Here is a 21,820-nt window from a genome sequence, read left to right as displayed (position 1 = left end):
GATTCTAATAATTTTGCCATTCATACTGAATTTGCTTGTTTGAAAAACAAGGCATAGTTTTGAGATGTTTTGGAAGGGCATGAGATAAGAGTGAATTGTGTTTAGCTGAGCGTACAAATATTTCATTTCTCCATGCAAATGTGGTCATGCTTTGGAAGTGCTGAAGAGTGGAGTTTTGTTCTGTCTCTTTGCAGGCGAGAAGTAAATATGAGCTTGGCAACACACGACCACCAGTGCCAGGACCCTGTGTTCTGAACCGTGTCTTCAGCTGACTTCCCAGTGGCCAGGCGCTATTGATCCTGTACCATGGAGGACTGCCTTCACACCTCCTCCGAAAATCTCTCCAAGCTGGTGAGCTGGGCCCACAGCCATGGGACCATCTGCAGCCTCATCCCCAACCTCAAGCACCTGCTTTCCGAAGGGGCCCATGGCAACCTGACAGCCATGTGGGGCTGTAGTGCTGGCCATGCCTACCACTGGCCCCTGGCTGCCACTTGCCGGGCCGGCTCCCAGGAGCGCGTCTGCTTCCAGGACAGCCGCAGCTTCAACTCAGACAGCCCCAGCATGCTAGGGGTGCCATCAGAGGCTCAGGCCAGCCCCCTGGAGCGCTACCCAGGCCGGCCAGGGAAGGCCAAGCTGGACTGCACCCGCACTCGTGACTCCTGTGACTTCTACTGCAGCGAGCCCTCAGAGCTGGGCGAGCCTGTGGAGGAGTACGAGGATGAGGCCACCCTCTTTGACATGGTCTGTGAGTCCTCTGTCACTGATGAGGACAGTGACTTTGAGCCACACCCGCCCCGTGCCCCCACCGGCCCCCGCAAGCGGCCGGCTGCCCAGGCCCAGGCCCAGGGGCAGCCCGCTGACGAGGGCAGCGGTGACGTGCTCCTCAAGAAGATCAAGCAGGAGCTCCCTGAGGACTACTATATAGTGGCCAACGCGGAGCTGACGGCTGGCACCGACGGACCAGCCCTGGCCCTGACGCAGATGTCCAAGCCCAAGCCGCAGCCCCCAGCTGGGCCCTCCTGCCTGGGACCCACCAGGACCATGCCCCAGCCGGCCACTGGCCCTGAACCCGACCCGCAGCGCCCCTGTGCCTCCCCTCCTGGCCCGCCCCGCATGGCCGTGCAGCGGCCACCCCGGGGACCCCTGGCCTCCCCGCCATGGGGTGCAGGCGGTAGCCCTATGGCTGCCTTGCAGGTGCCAGCCACCAGCTCCAATTCCATCACCACTGCTGGGAAACCCATCAGCATCCCCCTCTCAGCCCTGCAGCTGCCCGGTCAGGAGGAGCCACCGGCGGCTGGTGAGGAGACCCTCCCGTCCATCCCACAGCTGGCCCCGGGTGGTGAGATGGCCGGCTCCCCCTCGGTGAGCGCCGAGCCTGAGGTCAGCTCCAGCCAGCAGCAGCCCCACGCCGCACCCACCACCACCCCCGAGGCAGTAGTGCAGCCGATGCCAGGTAGGACACTGGATGGGAGTGGAGGGGCGGTGGCATTTTGGGGATGGCCCCCAGGCCTGGCTCAGTGGGGGTACATCCGGGGTGTCTGTGCTGCGTTGCATTAGGGTCCTGGTAGCACATAAGTCAGTAGGTATAGAAGCCACATACACCTGGGAAAACCTCAACTAAGCACCTGCGTATGAAAAAGTGTATTGCAGCCATAGGCAAAATGGTTTTAAAAGTCCATTTTGGGTACAGCTGTGGCATGGAAGAGACCATGCGGCAACCTTGCTCTGTGCATGGGTCAAGGAGGACATGAACTGGGCCATGCTCTCTCCTGATGAACCAGGAAGAAGTAGTCTCAGCCTAGAGTTGGAGAGTTTGGTGTTGCGTTCACCTTGTCAGATGAGTCCTGTTGGACCTGGAAAGGCAAAGGAGAGTACCAGGAAAGAGATCTATAAATCGTTATCTGTAAGTCAGAGCAGTCTGTGGACACAAGAAGTATAAGTACAACCTTAACCATCAAATTGATAAGACTCTAATCTATGATAATTTTTTTTCCATTTTCCCAGTGCAAGTTCTCATACACTGTTTCCATAATTTTTCTCATCCCCTGCCAATGCCTATGGAATTGGCACAAACAGATCAACAGTATTGGATAAAGACCATGTTAAAGGAGCTGACTTCTGCTGAGTGATTATCCCATGTGCGGAATAACTGTTAGCCACAGGTGTTTGGGAGGAGGTGGAAATCTGTTTCTTGAGCAGACTTGTCAGCTCCCTCTGGACCTGAACACAGACAGTACTCACTCTTCCAGCTTCTTCTTTAGTGGTGCCATCCCAGGAGGAGACAAGGCAAGAACAAGTTCTCCATCTATTCCCTTGCTGGTTCAGCCTTGGACTGCGCAGTCAGACAGAGCATAGACAAAAAGTGAAAGGGCTCAAAGCTTCCTGTATGCAGTCCTTGTGGCAGGTACTGTGAGAGCTAAAAGCCATGACATAACTTGGAACATCCTGAAATCTGATTGGACACTAGTAAATCTATCAGCTGACAAGAACTTGCAGTTCTTCTTGCCAGGTAAAACAACAGACAAAGTTAAATACACAGTTTTACTATGTAAAACCCTACTAACCATTAGTAGGGTTGAAAGGATGATAATTGTCTTAGTTACAGCAAAGCAAATTCTTATTTGGGACCCATTTCTTGCAAGACTGCATCTCTGAGATGTTATTTTGCAGCAGTCCTGTTGTGTAACATCCCTCATGGAAATTCCCTTGCAGAACTCCATCTAGTTTAGAACAAACTGCTCTGCTAAATATGAGAAAAGCAGGATGCCTGATGCGACTCCTCGTTGTATAACCTGTCACTGCTATATGTAGACCTGGTTTCTACAGACCAACCTGACCTTCCAACTTTCTCAGTCTCAAACCTGCAATTTGGGACAATAGAAGACAAACCTAAGCATAATTTTTCCATGTTAGGTGTGTGTTATCTGGGAGAGTGCATTGTTTCCAACAGATCCATTAACATTAACACATTGAAGCTCCTTTTAACTGTTTTTGCCAGGTCCTTATAAGACAAATAAGGTCAGCAGTTGTTACTACTTAGGGTTAAACCTTACAGAAATGGATGCAGCACAACATTTTCACATTTATATAGTTTAAAAAGCAGGATTGGCCCATGTCTAGTGTCTCACTTTGAGGACAAAGTGGGATTGCACCTGAATTACACTCACTGCCTAAATCAACCCTTTGAACCTCCATGTGTTTTTTGCATGGGCAGTGATGGAGTTCTCAGAGTGCTGTCCAAATTCCAGTTTATTCAGTTCTCAGTGGTTAAATTTCTTGTGCTCTTTCAAAGAAGCATTCCACAGTTCTTCTCCTCAGACTGATACAGTGTTGTTGTCACATGCTGTTATTTTGCTCAAAGGTAGTGGCATTTTAATGACGGTAAAGTGATTGACATATGACTAAAACTTGACACATTAATAAAGTTCCCCATTTCCATAGAGCCTTCTCCTTTGGGGAAGAACTGCTGGCATTATTAAATCTTCAAGTTGCAAAAAGGTAGGCAGTGTTGGAAACTGAAGTTATTACACATGCACAGCAGATTCTTTCAGGTAAAATATGGAGGTTTGATTAAAGACTAGATTAGGGTGTTATGTACAGTGAGTCTGTACATAATTACAGACTTATGTACAGGATATTTACATATTTACAAGAGGATGTTTATCTATATCCTGTGTAAAAATTTTTCTGTGCTAAACAGATAGATGGGAGTCTTTTACATTCTGATATTAAAAAGAGAGAAAAAAAAGACAGGAACTAATTATATAAAAAAGCCAAGAGCTTTTAATAATTTATAGACTCACTGCCTGCTTGACTAACAAGGGTTTAGTTGAAAGTGAGCAGGGGATTTAAATTCTGCCTTGTCCTTTCCAATATCTGAGGCCTTGCTTCTGGTCCCATTAGAACTGGTGATGTAAGGTCTAAGGTCTACAGGACTAAGACCTTATTTAAGCTACGATTAAAGGCTGCAATCCAATCAGCAAGAAATACTACTTGAGCTTTAGCTGAAGTGACATATCCTTGCATTTGTATGCATGATAACCCCATAGATCATGGAAGTCTGAGTGAGATTATCCATGAAATCAAAAATCTTGATGATATATGTTACTTTAGGCCAGTTCAAGCCACATTATGCTTTAGGACTAGTCTCTCTTTCACACATGGCTTTTTTTTTAAAACTCATTTACTCTCTTTCATTAAGCTATGGCAACTGAATGTATAAGCAGGGATGCTACGAAGATATTTTCATGTCTCAAAAGAGAATTGGCATCCCAATGAAGATTCAGTTAGGTTAGACACTGATTTTTGTGTTCCGGTGTCCATCTAGGCACTGTGGAATATACTGAATTATTTTTTGTTAAATTTTAGCACTAATAAGTGGACATGCATCTGTGAGTTTTCATTACCATTCTAATAGTAAAGCCTTCAAGAATGCATATAGGTTATTAGGACTAATTATTTAGTCCTTTTTTAATTCTGGAAAGACTGACAAGGCCTACATCTGTTAGGATAGGAATTTTTGCAATAATGGAGAGCAGGGAATTTCTGCTGTTTCTGCTTCTCAAACTACCTATTCTGTCCTGTTTTTGTTAATAGTTGGGCTGGTTTTAATGTTCAAGAACCAGCAAGGGCAAGGTAGATCACATCAGTGGAGATGGAAGATGAGTAAGAAACATACTTTTGATTGTAGTACATGCAGCCTAGAGCAGTTAGTGACATTAGGATGTCTGAAACCAGGAGTGATTTGGTTTTATTGAAGAAGTCTGTGGAGGGAGGCTCTGGCCCAGAGAAGGACAGAGCTTATTTTGAATGAACACGAGTTTTGATTCTGAGAGCCGTAGGATTTACTTTATAAACAGAATTGCTGAAGAATTTATGAAGAATACTCAATTTCTACTTGAAGACTGAGGCTGAAGATGTGTTTTGAACATGACTGTTATAAAATGGAGTTCATCTGGGGCTTGTTGGGTACTGATGTAGAGCTTTTAGTGGAATATTTTAAATATTTCTCTGCAATCAGAAGAAGTAGGACCTCTCCCTTTCCCCCTTTCTTTCTGTCTGCAATGACTGCAATGGTGTGAGTTTAAATTAAATGGGAACCAAGATCCTCATATAAATGGATATAAGGGGATTAAGAGCGGTTAGATGAGCACCTAAACTTTACAAAACTTCGAGGTGAAAGGAGTCTCTTCACACCTTATGAGCTGACTGTTTTGACTACATTTAGCTCTAACTTCTAAATCATTGTTTATCTATTAAAAAAAAGTGTCAGTCTCGCACATTCCAAAGAAGTGCAAACAAGAAAAAAATAACACCTTTTTTAGGGGTGTGTATAAAGCATACAGAAAGGCAAAATTAATCCTTGTTGTGATTATTTCAAGCCTGGTGGAACCGTGCCAAGAACTAAAGTAGCACAAGAAAAATAATCACATCAAAAGAAAGTTACAAATCTCTTACATAAACAAAATCTTTCCAAGAACACTCAAATAACTTCTGATCAGTCTCCATATTTGCAATTTGCATACAAAAAATTGGTGAGTTTTGGCTAAAGTGACTGCTTGAAACCTGTCTGCAGGGATATATGCTGCTGAATGTGGTCAAGTGAACATTTGAATATATTTAGGGGTGAGATAGTCTATTCTCTTTGTGTTGTACTGAAGAGTTCAAAGTCAACTGGTGACTCTTTAGATCCCATAATTGATATCTATTGCTGCTGTAATTGATGGACTAAAAATAATAAGTGCTCAGATACATAATTACAAAAAATATAGCACTTCTTTTTTTTAAGTTGGTAGGGCTTGGCTTATTTAGAAGAATAAAATTATACCATTGCAGTTTTAAATATAGGGAAAGGAAGCTATTGACTGAATTAGTCACCTGTTCTTGCACCAGTGATTTGCCAGCCCACTCCCATCTTCAATTATCTGCATCCAAATGCTGTTAAATTATAATCTGATGTTTTGGAGGCTGTATTCTAGAAGTCTAGCTAGACATCTTTATTCTAGAAATCCAGGTAATGATTAGTTATCTTTACAATATTACAAGGAAGTTCAGTTTCAAAGCAGGAAAGTAGCATAAATAGGACAAGTTTAGCCTTGGCAGAGTAATTGCTTGTTATGCAATTGCCTTTATCATCAGGGTGTGCAGCATGACAAACAAATTTTTAAAAAATAAATGAACCCATAGTACTAACATCTCTAATACAAGAGTTGTTTATGCAGCTGTTCCTACAGGAGGCATTTATCAAGGTAGTAATTCTTGCAGGAGAACACAGAAGTGGAAACTCATCAATTATTACAATATCTTTAGATTTTCACTGTATTTAAGTAATGTATCTATTACCTTTTAGGACTTCACATGTATTTTTTTTAGTGAAAATTCCTTTCAGACTCAGAATGCCTTTTTGTACAATCAGCAATGGACTCATTACATAGAGATTATCCTAAATATTAAGTGTTTATCACAACAGCTATGTGTGCAAAAGATTAGGCTACTGCTTTCCTTGATGTCAAGGCTTGCTTCCTGTTTTCAGCATGGACCTCCTATGAGTGGAACTACCTGCAGCACAAAGAGATCTAGGTGGAACTATCAGCTGCACAATCTCCTGGCAGCACTGTTAATGGAGATACAGATATAGATATTGATAGATACAGATATATACAGATCTATACACTTATTGGAGGAAACCATTCATGAGTATTCATACTGAAAGTAGATTGATGTGGGAGATGTTTGGGGATGGGCTTTCAGTTGAATTCCTGCAATAGAAGTTGCATAGGCCTAATGATCCTCTTAACAGAAGAAGGTGAAAGAATTATTATTTCCATGCAATCTGTGAAAGTTATTTGCCTGCAGCTAGGAGGGAAGGAAAAGGACTACTGCAGCTAGGCCTCAGCAGTTTTTAAGGATTAATTTTGTAAAACATGCCAAGTTCAGCTGACAGACATTTGAGAGTATTCACTGGAATTCTGAATAGAGGAATTGCATCACGGAGAATTATTGAGTCTTCATTTAAATATATTAATTTCATTCAAAGTACCATAGTCAAATAGTATTAAGGAAGATGGTGTGTCATACCAGGTGTATAGTTTCAATGAATGGTTGTGTTCTGGAGCTTATCTGTTTCATTTCAGACTTAGAAATATACCCTGTCCTCCATTACCCAAACATGAAACTCATAAAAGCAAAAAATAGGATGCGCAAATGAAAAGTAGGAAATAATTATTTTTGCAAATTAACATGATTGATATACTATGTTCTGTCTTTCTCTAGGGTGTCTTAAATAGGCAACTGTGTTGTGTGAAGTGCTCTGTTTTATGATACTGGTATATAAAAGAAGAAAATAATGCCTCTGTGTGTTCCAGTTCTCCTGAAAACACACAGAAAACAAACAAAATTGGACACATCTGTACTGAGCATTACTTTAATTTTAGGAATTATTTAGCATGGTGCTTTTGATCAGAGATCAGTTATTTGTGTGATCTTTGCAATTGTTTCATTTTGGAGCTATTTTCAGCTTATGATTTGTAAATCTTTAAGAAAAGAGAAACAAGTTAGGATGAGATTTAGATCTGCAGAGGAGATGTAGCACAGGAGCCAAGAGAGGTGCTGACCCTGGAAAGGCTTCAGACACGTACTTTACTTTTGCACTTCAGATGGGATGCTAGGAGAAAAAGGGTACACAGGGCTTGATGGTTTAGATCAGGATGCTTTCTGAGAGTGATTTTCCATTTTGTGTGAGGCTGGTGCTTCACTAAACAGCACGAAGAAAATTATAATTCCCCTATTTTGGGTAGTGGTAAGATCACACATAAGACCCTGTAGTCAGTTTTGAGCTCCTCACTCCAAGAAAGACATTTGATGTGCTGGAACATGTCCAGAGAAGGGCAGCAAATCTGGGAAAGGATCTGGAAGACAAGTCTGGTGAGGAGCAGCTGAAGGAACTGGGGTTGTTTAGCCTGGGCAGCCAGGTAGGTGTTGGTCTCTTATTCCAGGCAAGTGACAGGATGAGAGGAAATGGCCTCAAGCTGCACAAGGTTAAGGCTGAATATTAGGAATAATTTCATCAAAAGGGTTGTAAAGCATTGGAACAGGCTGCCCAGGGAAGTGGTAGAGTCATCATCCCTGTGAAACCGTTCAAAAACTGTGTGGATATGTGGTACTTGAGGATATGGCTTAGTGGTGAACACAGTGGTTGTACGAGGTGGGTGGTTGGGCTTGATATCTTAAAGGTCTTTTCCAGCCTTAATGATTCTATGGTTCAATGATTCTATACCTGCAGAATGACTACTTCACATATGTATTCAAGATCTAATATTTTAATAGCGGGAGACCTTGGGAGAGCTGTTTTCACCTGTCTCCGTGATAGGAACGTGGCATTTTTGCATAAGCTGTTCTGTGAAGCCAGCACACAGTGTCTACTCATTTTTCACATATTCATAATACCTAAATTATATCCATCTTAGTGATATAGTTCCCTCTCCTTCTGTCATGTAATCTTTTTTTTTGTGCAGTGAAACTAGAATCTGCTTGATCATGAGACAGATCAGTAAAAATATCTGAGTGTATTTTCTATCTCTGTAAGCAAGATAAAAATTTGGAATACAGAAATCCTTGTTAGAATTTTTTCAGGAAAGAAAGCAGAAGCATGATGATATTTTAAGTATTTTATTGTGGCTGGCACAGCACAGAGCAGTGCTTGCTAAAACATTCAGATCCTGGAAGCACTGAAACATGATGAAATTTATCTTTCTTTGATAAAGTATGCTTAAATTAAGCATATGCCCATTCCAGGAAGTGTTGAAACAAGCTATTAAATCAAAGCCCTGAGAGAGAAACTGGAACGCCTGCTTTCCCTGATAATTCTTTCTTGCTGGGGCACTCCATAGAATGGTCACAGAAAAGCTGCTTTCAGCAGTGGTTATTTTGAACAGCTTGAATATGACTGGTGGTCTCTGTGGAACAGCTGGGCAAAACTGTGTTTTCATTTCCCAAGTAAGTTTACTTTTGTCTGTAGCCAAGCAATGCTGCCCTTTAAAAATGGAGGGATGCTGCTGATCACACAAATGTGTTATACACAGTGATTCCCATTCACGGTTCCCACTGAAACCTGCCTATGGTGGGAGTGAGGGCAGGGCTTCCTGTATACCTGTCCTGGTTTGAATGACAATACCTGTCTTTTAGAAAGTGCTGCTGAGGACCTTGCTGAGTCTAATTAGAACTTTGTGTTATTAAAGCTTTGATTAATTATACATTGATTATTAAGTTCATTGGCTGCATCTTACTTCTAATATATACCTGTTAATCCCTTTAACTCTAGTTGAACAGTAAATGCACATACACACAGAGAAATTCTGTATGTACTCCTGTTGATTAAACTGAGGGTGACTATCACAGTGACACTGTGCTCTGTTGTAGCTTTTCATTAACTTCATAGGCATTCAGATGAAAGCATCACTTGAAACCATACAACAATGGATTAATAATATTTAATGAATTGCTTTCTGCTTTGTACTGGGAAGGAAAAAATGTAAGAAAAAAGATGTTCTTCTGTTTTTGTTCAGATATTGAAAAAATGTGTTCTGAGCTATTCTACCCCAGGTCACATCACCCCAGTGCAACAGCTGAATGTGCTGTATTACTGTATTATTTCGATCAGGAAACCTATACCCAAAGATCAAACATGTGAAAAATAAGGATGTTCATCTCTGATCCTGAGTAGCTTGTTTTGATTTTCTGTTTACACTCATTTATCTTTTCACTGGGTATGTGCCTAATCTCTGTTTTCCTACAGTGACTGGTCAAGCATAGCAGTATGAAATGAGCCACAGAAGCATCAATGGTTTTGTATGGGAGTGATTTCATTTTGTCCACAACTTGGAGCACTCTTCTGATTGTTATGGGCTCTATCTTTTAGTCATGTTGACGTGCCAGCTTTCGGAGTTTGTTTCTGTCCTTTGCTCTTGGCAGATGGAGCATTGCCATTTGTTTAGGACTTTATTTCTCATTTGACTATAAATCCAAGAAAACAAAATTACAGATAGGAACACTATTCCTAGCATTACAGAACAGTATTCATGCCTATATGCTTATAGATATCTTGGGGTTTTTTGCTAACAGATTTACATTTTATTTTTCCTCTCTGTATAAAGAATTGGCTTTATGCCTTTGTTTCCCTCCCCTGATTTAAGATAGTCCTCAGAAAACTTAGTTTGACAATAACTTCTCCCTTTTACCATTCACTTACAGAACTGTTAAATACATCAGACTGTTTATTGTGCTGGTGCTTATTAAAATAGCCGTGTATATGTATAATACACCCACAATTTTATCCACTACACTATACCCCACGTCACATCTTATATTAATTGTTTTGTGCCAGTTTTAGCATGAACTCATTCAGTCGCAGAGAAACTGATTGTTCATATCCTATAAAGAAGAACAAATTATCTTTATGGAAATAACAAAACAATCCTGACAAGAAAATTTTGACAGTGTAAATACAGAAGAGAAATTATAATAATATTCTGAGTGGTATGTAGTTTGTGTATACTCTCCTGAGTGTGTACATAGCTAGAAAACATCTGAAACTCCTCATTTTACTTAAGGAGATTTTACTCAAGTAGAGCTGCAAAATGTGACTAAATATTTACTCAGTCAAACTATGATAAATTAGGTTTAAAAACGTATTCAAGGATAGAGAGCAATGAACTGTGCCATGAACAACAATCTGGCTCTTGATGAATATACTTCTCTTGCAGGTTTGTCTCCTCACTGTGCAAAATTTCCAGCTGCTCCTGCAGGTCCTGGGAGTCCTTGTCTTGGCAAATGTCTGGGCATGACATGGCTAGTCTGGAATAAAGTGATCTTTGGTCAGCCAGGGTGTGTGAGCAGCTGCCTATCACAGCTTGAGGGCTATCCTTCTTCTGAAAGCTGGGATGTATTCATATATCTGCCCTCTGCCCAGGTTTGAGCCTTCTCCAGTCTTGTAGCACCTTTGCATTTTAAACTTCCATCCCTTTAATGTGATGAGAGTTGGATTTGTAAAGGTTAAAATAAAACTCAGTTGTCATTTTTTGTAGAGTGTGAGGGGGAGAGGGCTCGGCACAAAACAGAAAAACGGCCTTAATCCACCTTAAAAGTCCACCTTAAAAGCTGTTTCACTTGAAATGTTAGACTTCATTCTTTCTGGAAAACTGTGTGAAGAGCTGCTCCTCAAATATTGCTTTCAGAGCCAGTGAAGACAAAAGAAATATGTGTGTTAGAAGTGTGCACAGAATTCCTTTTGCAGGTTTGTAAATTTTGAGCTCTTCATAGAATTTATGCCCTTTGTAACTTGCTTCACTCCTGGACAATATACAGTGAAAGGTAAAACCAAATTGGTCTGGCTGGGCAAAATCACCAACAGAGAATTTCAGAAACAATACATCAAGATCTCTAACAAGGCAGTTGGAGTACTTGGCCAAATTAAAGATGGTGAGAGAAAAAAATATTAAAATGCAGTTTTTTGGGGTGCATGTGCTGCAATCTGTATTATCAGAAGTAAATGGCATGACCTGCCAGCACATTTCTTTCCTCTTCCTCTGGCTGAACTAGTAGATAGTTCAGACAGAGTAGAAAAGGGTATTTTTTTATTCACTACCCATGGCACTTTAATAAAATAGAGGAAAAATTTCTGCAGTCTTTAATAAGCAATATATCAACCAAATGCTGTCAGCCTGTGTAGAGTTCCACAGTATGATTTATTATGTTAATTACAGTCATGTGGGCCTCATGCTCTTAAGCCTGAAACTGCTCACATTCTCAGCTTGATTTAAGAATATGCTTTGGCCAAGACTTAAAGTGCAGCTTATTATGATTAATGTAATAAAATATTTATTACATTCTCTTTTTCTTTGTTTCTCTGCTTGCTGCCCCAGTTAGACTGACTCATTTTGAAACACTGATGTAAATTAGATTTCAGATAATGAGGATTCCCATCTGGTTTTAATCTCTCTCTTTGGTGTTATGTTTTCTTCATATCCTTTGTTCTTACTCTCTCTTCTCTCCCCCTCATCTTTATTTCTCTCCCATATTTCCCAGTTCTGCTTCTCAGCTGCTGTCTGGAGTGAACTAAAAGCAGGCAAACTTCATAGCCTGGGCACATCCCTTCCAGACCTCTTGAATTGCTTTCTCAGATATGCTTATTAAAGGCTTTTCTTAAATGTGATGACATTAAAACTGGTGTAGCTACACTGTAGGTGAGAACATCCTAAGCTTCTGGTGGTATGAGGTGTAGTATTTTACATGTCTTAAGTTAAAATTCTTCTTAGAGAAGACTGAATTGTGAAGGGCCCTGTTTCTCATTCTTCTTCCACAGAGCTTTAGACTGCAGAGAGGCACAAAATCCCACTGTGCCAAATATTCCAAAATGCTATATAAATTTATACCTGTGATTTTGTGCAACCAGCCCAGTAGTTAAATTCCTGGCTGAGAAATCACTGGTTCAGAAATCTGTTTACACATCTATAAATCTGGCTTTCTCTGTAGGAGCATGAAAAGGTGGAAAACTTTCGGAAAATGTAGCCTTTTGGTATTGTTATGCAAGAAATGGATTTTTGTAATGAGAATTGTATAATTTTCAAACTATAAACTTAATACAATAAAGGAGGTGTGTCTCAGATCTTAACAGTTTTTCTCATTTTTGTCTTTTCTTCTTGTACTCTTTCCTCTTTTCAGCTTTTGAATCAAGTCACTATATACACATAACTATTTTTCAGTTCCACCTTCTATAAATATAATGACTTAGTCAAGTTGATTTCTACATAAGCAGATATTTAAGTATAGGGACACCAATCCAGAATGCTCTTAAAAAATGTTTTGTGGAATTGGAAACTTACTTGGGAGAAAAACTGAACTCTGCTGAGGATGTGTATGCAACAATTTCCAGACTGGTGCCGAGCCAGTCTTTGAAAACGAGTGCACTTCTGCTGTGATCACCCAACTTCCAGTTCACAGGGTAGTGTAGAGCATTACCATCATTCCTTTAATTCCTTCTGCCACAAAGCATTAAGTAGCCAACATACTTTGAAAGGGCAACTTTTCTTTATATTGCTAGGAAGTCCTGGGGGGAAAAAAAAATCTGTTTCCCAGAGTTATCTGGAAATTATTAGAATATTATATGGCTGAATATGAAGATGCATACTCAACATACAGCTGACATTAGCTTCACATTATAGGTAATGTTTTCCCATTTACCAACTCCAGCAGCACTCCAATTTCACCAAACTACCTGATTTGTTTAACCTGAGTTCTGAAAGAATAGAAGTTACATCTTAGAACTGAGCATTGTTGAAGGAGGTTTAGTCTGTTATTTTGAAAGGAATGCAGTTTCACATTTTTAGAAAGTTTTCTAATAGCTTTGACTTTGTAGTATAGAAGACTCTAAGTGTGGCTTTTATATCCTCTACCTCTATGAAGAGTTGAGTCTCTGAATGTCAGTTATATAAGAATTCAAATAATTTGTTTATATGTGCCTCCTGTAAAAATAATAGCTATAGAAATAAGAGTGGGATGAGGCATGGCAGGTAGATCTGGAGATGGTTGCAGGGTTAGTTACAGTCCAGGTAACTGATTTGGAAAGGGGCCAGATAAAATAGCAGATTCCACTCCAGCTGCCAGTTGAGTATATTTTGCCTGCATATCACAAAAATACCAGATATATGGGTTTCTCAAAATATTTTACGTTTCTGCTGTTCTCCATGTCGTGTCCAAGCTGTAGCATCCTGCTGTGCAGTGTTGCAGTGTTGGGCAAGCCTGGAAGAGCTGGAATTGGTATACTTCTTCCTGTCAAATGGAGATTGAATCTGGGTGAATATCCCACTGTGGGTACAGAGGAAATACATCCCACTTTGCATTGCAGCAATTCATGCCAGTGAATCTCAGAATAGCTTCAAAAGGAGATAGGAAACTGTATGGCTTCATACCACAGAAATGCCACTGAAATTCTTCAGTGGAAGAAGGGAAATGCCAGGTAAAACTGGAATGTAGCACTTCTCTTTTTCACTACCCTAGTGAAAGCAAAACCAGACAACTAGGTGAAGTGAACCAATAGGAACAATTTTTTATTTAGAAAATTAATTTTTTTAACTTTTGTGCTGGAATGGCTCAGATGTCACATACATCAGGTGGAGTAGGAAGACAGCTTTGTAAAAATTGGAGTTCCCAGGGTGCTGCTGTTTTGCACTGCTCATTATCAATTGCTAGTATCCACTGCAAAAAAAAAAAAAAAAAAACAAAAAACGGTGGCATGGTCAGTCATAGGAACATAACTTCTTAATCCCTTGTCATACTTACAAATTTTCTGACATCTGAGGATTGTGCAGAAGTCCCATTAATATCGATCCGTGTTTTGTTGTTGGCTTTGCCAGCAGCCAAACTGCATCTCAAATCTTTTGAAGCTGTTGTGAGGAAGTAGTGAAAGAGAACACAAACTGGAAATCAGCTCTATTGTGTGAGTAAGCTTTCGTCATCAGGCCATTCTATACCTTGCAAAAAGTGTACAGGTGACTAAGGTATTTTTTAGTGACTTTACTTCATGGACATACCAATGAATAAATATTCTCATACTCATTTGTTTGCAACCTATGTCCTTTCTCCTTTGACGTTATCTAAAGCTTTTTAATTTTAGAATCATAAAACATTTTGCAGGTAATTTCATTGGAGGAGGTTAACTGAATAGAAGTATAATTTTTTTGCCAACAACATAGTGTCTTTCATGAGTGGATATTAATTAATTCTCTAATACTACAGATTTTACATGCTAACGAAAGCCTTTTCTGAAAATGTTGAACTAGTGTTTAACATTTTAAATGTTAAAGTAGAGCTTAACTTAATGTAGTGGGAACAGGGAACTTCAACTGTTTAACAGAATTTAGTAATAACATCAGAGGAGTAGGGCAGAAATTCAAGAAAACATACAGAAACAATTTCTTCTACTTAATCCCAGGAGGTTTCTGCAAATGTTTAGAGGCACTGCTGCTGTGGACACCTTCTGCTCTTACCACCACCCTCATTTTTGGCAGCAAGACATGAGAATGGTATTCACTGGTTAATTCTTGTGATATGGTGAAAACCAGCTGTTGGCTTTCTAAGTTTGGCATGCAGAACAAGTACTAGGGATGATGTGGTATGACAGTGGTATTCAGCTGATTCTGACAGGGAGGCAAGAGCATGGCTTCCAGGGGGGCACATTAGTCAGAGGCTCATGCAGCTGTTCGCCATTGTGACTTGACCATAACTCCCTCACAAAACAGCCTGACCTCTGCTCACTGAGACTGTAGATTTAAGAGTGTTATTTGCCTACAGACACCTTCTTGAAACAGGAGGGCATAGGAGGAAAAGGTAGCAGCAGGCTGTGGTTGAATTGAATGGTTTTAACGGGCTGCATATTGCCACAGCCCAAAGTTTGGATATCAATTCAGTAATTGCAAAACAGGGGCAACAGCCAACCTACAAGCTGCTGGGGAGTGGAGAGAGGGCACTTAGCTCCAGAACAGAGATCTGTGGTGCTTTGTGTGTGCTTAACTAGGCTTTTTCACTTGTATGAAAGCATATTGGTAGAAGCTGAAGAGGAATTTTCCTAGTCAGAAAATCTGGCAGGGAAGACTTAAGCTGGTGATGTGATTATCACCAAGAAAACCCACCTTACTTTTAATGTAGATCTGTGAGATCTCACTGCTTTACCATATGCAGAGTTTAAGACTGTTTGCAATAATAAGACTGTTTGCAGGTTTGTGACTCCCACTGATGTCACAAATGTTCTCTGAACATTAACAATCTGTATCTGTCTGTTGTGGAAGCAAATGCCTTTCCCCTTGCCATATGTTATTACAGAGGTTACATCCTTTTCAGGGAGTCCAAGTGTGTGTATGTGTGTGAGCTGAAATTAAAACAAGCCTGAGTTTGATAACTCTGCTGATAATAATAAGTCGTGGCTGTGTTAAAATCAGATTATGAAAAGATCAGAAAACAGCTGTTGCTCTGTGGGAGAGATCATCTGATGGTCATGGGCTAGCCTGGGACATCTGCTTCCAGTAGGTTGTCTGTTTAATCTCTACCTGGTCACTTATCTCTTTCACTGCATTTGAATTTGAACATCTTAAGTACATTTTAAGTCACTTTTTCAAACTCACATTTGGGAGTTTACCCTGGACCCCCCAGTAAGGCGGGTTTTACTGTCTTTTTCTGCCACACTCTGGTTTTCTTGGAAATGAAACTCTGATGCAGGATATGATGAGAAGCACAAGAGCTGTAACTGGGTCCTTTGTGCAGTGATGCAGCTGAGGGGGCAGGACCTCAGGAAATGTATCTCCAATTCATTTTTTATGCTTCTGCTTGTAGACTATAAAACAGGGGGAACAGCACTACTAGTTCCAAAGACTGAATTATGACAAGGAAAAGACACTAAGGATAGCTTGGCTTCATAGATCAATGATGACAATAATTTTTGATTGATTGGTTCTGACCAGTCAGATGAGAGAAATTAGACTGTAATACAAGAGTGTTTGTATTCCTCAAGCCCAATAACAGAGGCATACAGAAGACTATAAGAAAGGTGAAAGCATGTATAGCACTTCCCCATTCTCCTATTCCACATCGATTTGCAGCTTGGAGATGTTCTGATATAGAGGTATTCTCTAGGACCACTTGGTGCCTTCTTTTTCTGTGCTTTTACCCAGTTTTTTCAGTGTCCATTACCCATGCACACTGAAGAGGTGATGATGCATGGAGTAGTGGAGGTTCAAGAGCAAACAGGCTTATGTTTGCAGTAGTCAAGAAAATAATGTAGATCCCCACAAGTGTTTCCAGCAGTTTCCACCATCTCCACAGACCATAAAAAAGAGCTTTGGTCTCTATTCAGCAAGATCAGCAAAGTGAGACAAAGCAAACATGTCAGAATTTTCACATGGGAAGCTCCCCTGCATTTGTGCCATGCTACATGATACATCACCAATATTTGAGTGAGCTCGTAGGAAGAGAATAATCCATTACTACTACTTCAGACTGGATTCACAGCCAAAGTAGTGGTAGCTCTCCTGATATGGCTGCAGGAAAACCTGACCTATTCTTTTTTAATGTTTGTCCACTTGTTGTAACACAACACACCATTGCAAGAATGCAGTGTTTCTGAGGTACTGTTTTGGTAATGTACGTTGGGAGAATTTTTAATTCAGCGTGGGTTTTATAACTGTTAGCTGCAGATAGGGCAATTTCCTTTGCAGATTAAGGAAAGATGCTGTAACATAAATTACTGACTGGGTGTCACTGCTGTGTTGTGACAGGCTATCCTCTAAAAAGTGATTGATGACATTTATAAAACTGAGCCATTATATGTGCTGTTTATATTGAAATAGAACTTAGGATGTGGGCTGTCAGTCAAAGCAATGATTACTTACACAGTTCTATAATAACTGGTGGTGGGTGCAGTGAAGAAAATACCAGAGTAAATGTTTGTTTTGGAGCTTTGAACAGGGCTGTCTCTTTGTTTCCAGCCTGCATCTAGCCATGCTAAAAGGATCTATTATGTACATTGCCTAAAGCATGAGTCTTTGTTGTGGGCTGCTAGGAGCTCTTTGATACTGACATCAGTATTAAAATGAGTTTCTGAATCAGGCAGGTGACCTTTCTTTTTCCCCTGGAGCACAGTTCAAGCAAACCTCAGTCTTTTGTGGCAGCACTTTTTCCTGCCTACAGAAGCCCCCAAAGGCCTTAGTTGCAGATGCCCACTTCTCTGTGCTTTGCAGAGGATTTGAGAAACCCCTCTCAGTGGGTGAGTGGTGTGGGTGTAGGATGCCCCACTCTGAAGATGCAGGACCTGGTCATGAGGATTATAAACTCAGTCCTGCTTCTGTCCTTCTGGGAAGTCTTGGGGCAAGTCATTCCTGATGCTTCTGTCTGCAGATGAGGTATGGAGGTGATGGGATGAACTTTCCTGAGAGGCACTCTCTAGACTGGTGAAAGGAGAAGCTGCCCAGCTCTGCACCAGTGTTTCTGCACCACATGGAACACTGTAGGTGGGGTAGGGAAGGAGAGATTGCCTTCCTTTCCCTGCTGTCTTCTCCTGTGCTAATAGGCTTGCAGGGAAGAGATGAGCAAGTGTCTGAACATTTGTGCAATGCCATGGGTGTGCTACACAGCCTGACATAAGCTTGACCTGAATGGCAGAAAGGCAACAGGAACTTCACCTGGTCTCATATCACTTTTTATGTCTATCTTGGGTGGGAAACACCTGGTAAGAGTTGCTATGGCATTGCTAAAAGGATGCCAGAATGTGTGGGTTTTGCAATGAGAATGAATAGAAAAGAATTTGGGGTTTTCCCCCCTCTTCTGCTTGTTAAGTGGAAGAGAGACAAAAAGTGTTCCACGTACGATTTCAGAAAATAGTTAAATAATTGTATGTTTCCTTCTTTGCATTTGCTGTTAATTTTCTAAAGCCATTAAGATTTATCACATTCAGAATAACAGTTCCACCTATATACTTTAAGCTGCATTCTTATTCAAACAGATAGTTTGCATGTATTAAGAAAACACGTTGCTTATAAAGCTTTTCCTTTTTATGCTTCTTTTACCAGCCAGAAACTCAGCTGTCAGTAACAGCTATTATACTGGTAGCATCTGAACATTGTGTTTTGTTAGGTTGTTGATTGTAAGGATCTATGAGGATAGCCTTTTTTAAGTGATATAAAATTGTTTCCAGAATTTGATTTTTCTGCAAAATGGAAAGACAAGGTCATAATTGTACTTGTAATGTCAAGGCACAGTTTGATTACATAGTGAGGCTGTGTAATCATGTTTTCTTCCATGTTTTCTGATGTGAACATATTAACTATACTTTCTTTATTCTTGTACATTTGTAAATTGCACATTGCTCTGTAGTAATTTTACCTGTCATTTCATAGGAAGTGCTGCCTTATTTTGTACTGTACATTCTGACTATATTTATTTCACTCCTTAAAAATGCGCCTGATTAAAGATAAATATTACTGTAATAAATGTGATGTTTTAGCTCTTTTTTTTAATAGGAAGAAAATGTAACTAGTACAACATGTGGTTTCACAAGTGAAACAATTCAGAGTGGGCTTATTCCTGAGTTTGAGCCTTGCACACAACACTGAGATTCATGGAAAATCCTTCCACCTTGCCTTTGTTGTAGAAAGCCTATTGCCTTTAATCGCGATGCTTTTTACAAATCTCCATGCACAAATCTGTGCCCCAATGTCATGAGGGGCTCACTTAGTTTTGTGTAATTGAGTATGTCATTTGTTAAACTGAAGTTGGCTTTTCAGTTGTGTGAAAGGTACGTCAAGATGTTTACCAGTGCTTTTAGTGAAATGGATTTTAAGTTCGTTCCTTTATGAGGAAATTTGCTTTAGAAGAAAGTGTGTCACATAAACTCACTACCTCTGCTTTCTCTTTTCTGTTCCATTCTTCCTCTTCCAGACCAGGATGAGAGAGCAGCAGAGCTCAGCAGGGAGCAGAATGAGAAGACCATTCGCAGCACGCAGACAGCTCTCCGAAATTTCCGAGAATTCCTCATTTGCAAGTACCCCTCTGAGACCCGTGAGATCTATGTCATCCCCTGCAAAGAGCTTGATGCCTACCTGGCCTCCTTCTTTGTGGACGCCAGACAAAAAGATGGGTCTGAATATGAGCCAAACAGTCTGGCCAACTACCAGTGTGGACTGGAGCGGTATCTCAAAGAGCACAGGTATGGATACAGTATTACAAGGGATAAGGAGTTCAAGAGGTCCCAGGAAGCTCTAAAGCAAAAGCAGATAGAGCTGAGGTGTAAAGGCAAAGGAAACAAGCCACACAAATCCATGAAACTCACCTTTGCTGATGAGCTTATCCTGCGTAAAAGAGGCTTATTGAGCCGGTACAATCCTGAAGGGCTTCTGAACCTTGTGTGGCTGAACAATACCAAGGCGTTTGGACACTGCACCGGTTTCCATGGGTCCACTCTCAAGTGGGGAGACATCCGTCTGCGGGTGACAGAGACTGGGTTGGAGTACCTGGAGTGGATGGGACCAGACAGCGGGGATGTGAGTACCAAGAGCAAGAGAGGAGGGACGGACTCGCGGGTGTATGCCACGCAGCACTCCCCGCAGACCTGCCCCGTGCAGGACTACAAGGAATACGCCCAGCGGCGCCCTCCGGCCATGCGCTATGAGGATGCGCCTTTCTACCTGTCCATCAAACCTGTTGTCAACTTGGCTGCCCTTCACTGGTACAATTGTCAAGCCCTGGGGAAAAACAAGCTTGCTAAGATGGTGAAAACGATGTGTGAGAAAGGCAACATCCCTGGGCGCAAGACCAACTTCAGCGTCTACCAGAGCTGCAGCACCCTCTCAGAAGCTCAGAGCAACCAGCTGGTGCTGATCTGCAATAACTTGAGCCAGCAGGCTGCCCAGTCCATGGCTAGCCACTCCAATACTGGCAACTTCATAGTATCAGCATCCTATGACTCTTCATCTGACACAGCTTGAAAGACCACTGAACACTTTTTTCTTTTCCTTTTTGTTTCAAGCGTTGAATTGATGCTCAATAATACACATCAGCCATGATTGTACACTATTCCCCCTTGCAGCCCTCTCTCCAGTGTTAATTCACTTTATAAGAATATATAAACATATATTTTTCTTTTTACAAATAAGTCAACAGAAATAGTTTAGTATTACTAACAGTATTTATAGTGTTAATACAAAAATGAAAAGTACTTATGGGTTATAATATGAATGCAGATTTTAGAAGGATAAAAATGGTTCTCAGGCAACACAAGATAGACTGAAAATACCATTTTTAACATGCACACATTAATGAGTATAAATCCCCAGGGAGGCTTATGTAGCAATTCTGTTCTAAAGCATTTTTTCAACTTAGTATTTTAACATGGTCTCCCACAGTGGAGGAGACAAACTTATCATTGGCTGCTGCTTCTTACCTGCTAGCTTATTCTTGATCAGCAAGACCAAGAAATAAGAAATACATCAGTATAAGTTCACAAAACCATTTACAGAATTTTTTGTTTGTTTTTATTGTTTCCTGAGGCTCATTTACGCTACAAAAATCCTGAAGTCAGCTAAATGCCATTTTTAACTTTTGGGATCAAAATGTTGGTGTTTAGGCTAAAAAGTATTGTTCTCAACAATATGCAAATTATAATGGCAAAACCATTGTCGCACATAATTTTACCTCTTTAAGCATAGGTTGTTAGTATTTTATCACTGTGTGTATGTAATGTAAAATCTATTGACATAGAGCACTCTTTCAGTATTCTGGGAAAACCAACAGTGCAGAATGTCTGCCATCTTATCCCAGCTGTACGGAAAAAATGGCATCAACTGTGTCTTAAGCCATCATTTGAAATCCACAAAACAACAGAGAGTGTAATGATATTTCTACAGAAATTTTAAAATAATTTCTACAGAAAGGTAAAAAGCTGGAGAGTTTTAAGCACTGGAATACAAATTTCACTTAACTACGCATCATCTGTTTCCGTTTCAGACAATGGAAAATATGCATGTGGATCTGAAAGCAAAATTTGGACCTTAAAGCCTTGAAATAACACATTCTGCTGTTCTACTTTGTAATGTAGTTGTTCTACTACAAGTATGGGGAAAAAGCTAACAAATTCACTATTTCATTGAACAGTTGTAATTCTTGACAGTTAAAATTAGGAAGAGTACTTTTCAAGTAATTAAACTTTGTTTAAGTTCCTCAAGGATGTGCTAGGGCTGTGGTGAGGCTTCAGACAAGTCTGCTGGGGTAATCGAGTGCC

General features: G+C 40.6%; 1 protein-coding gene across 1 annotated transcript; it reads left to right on the top strand.

Annotated features, from left to right (window-relative positions):
- The first annotated feature begins 306 nt into the window (after positions 1 to 306).
- KIAA1958 (KIAA1958 ortholog) lies at positions 307 to 20,528 on the top strand. Its single transcript, XM_062513755.1, has 2 exons — positions 307 to 1,456; positions 19,483 to 20,528. Exons 1-2 carry the CDS (start codon positions 307 to 309, stop codon positions 20,526 to 20,528), a joined length of 2,196 nt encoding a protein of 731 aa, XP_062369739.1.
- Positions 20,529 to 21,820: the final 1,292 nt, after the last annotated feature.

Source organism: Cinclus cinclus, chromosome Z (assembly GCF_963662255.1).
Source record: "Cinclus cinclus chromosome Z, bCinCin1.1, whole genome shotgun sequence".
NCBI classification, from domain to species: domain Eukaryota; kingdom Metazoa; phylum Chordata; class Aves; order Passeriformes; family Cinclidae; genus Cinclus; species Cinclus cinclus.
This window is presented reverse-complemented; position numbering and strand designations above follow the sequence as displayed.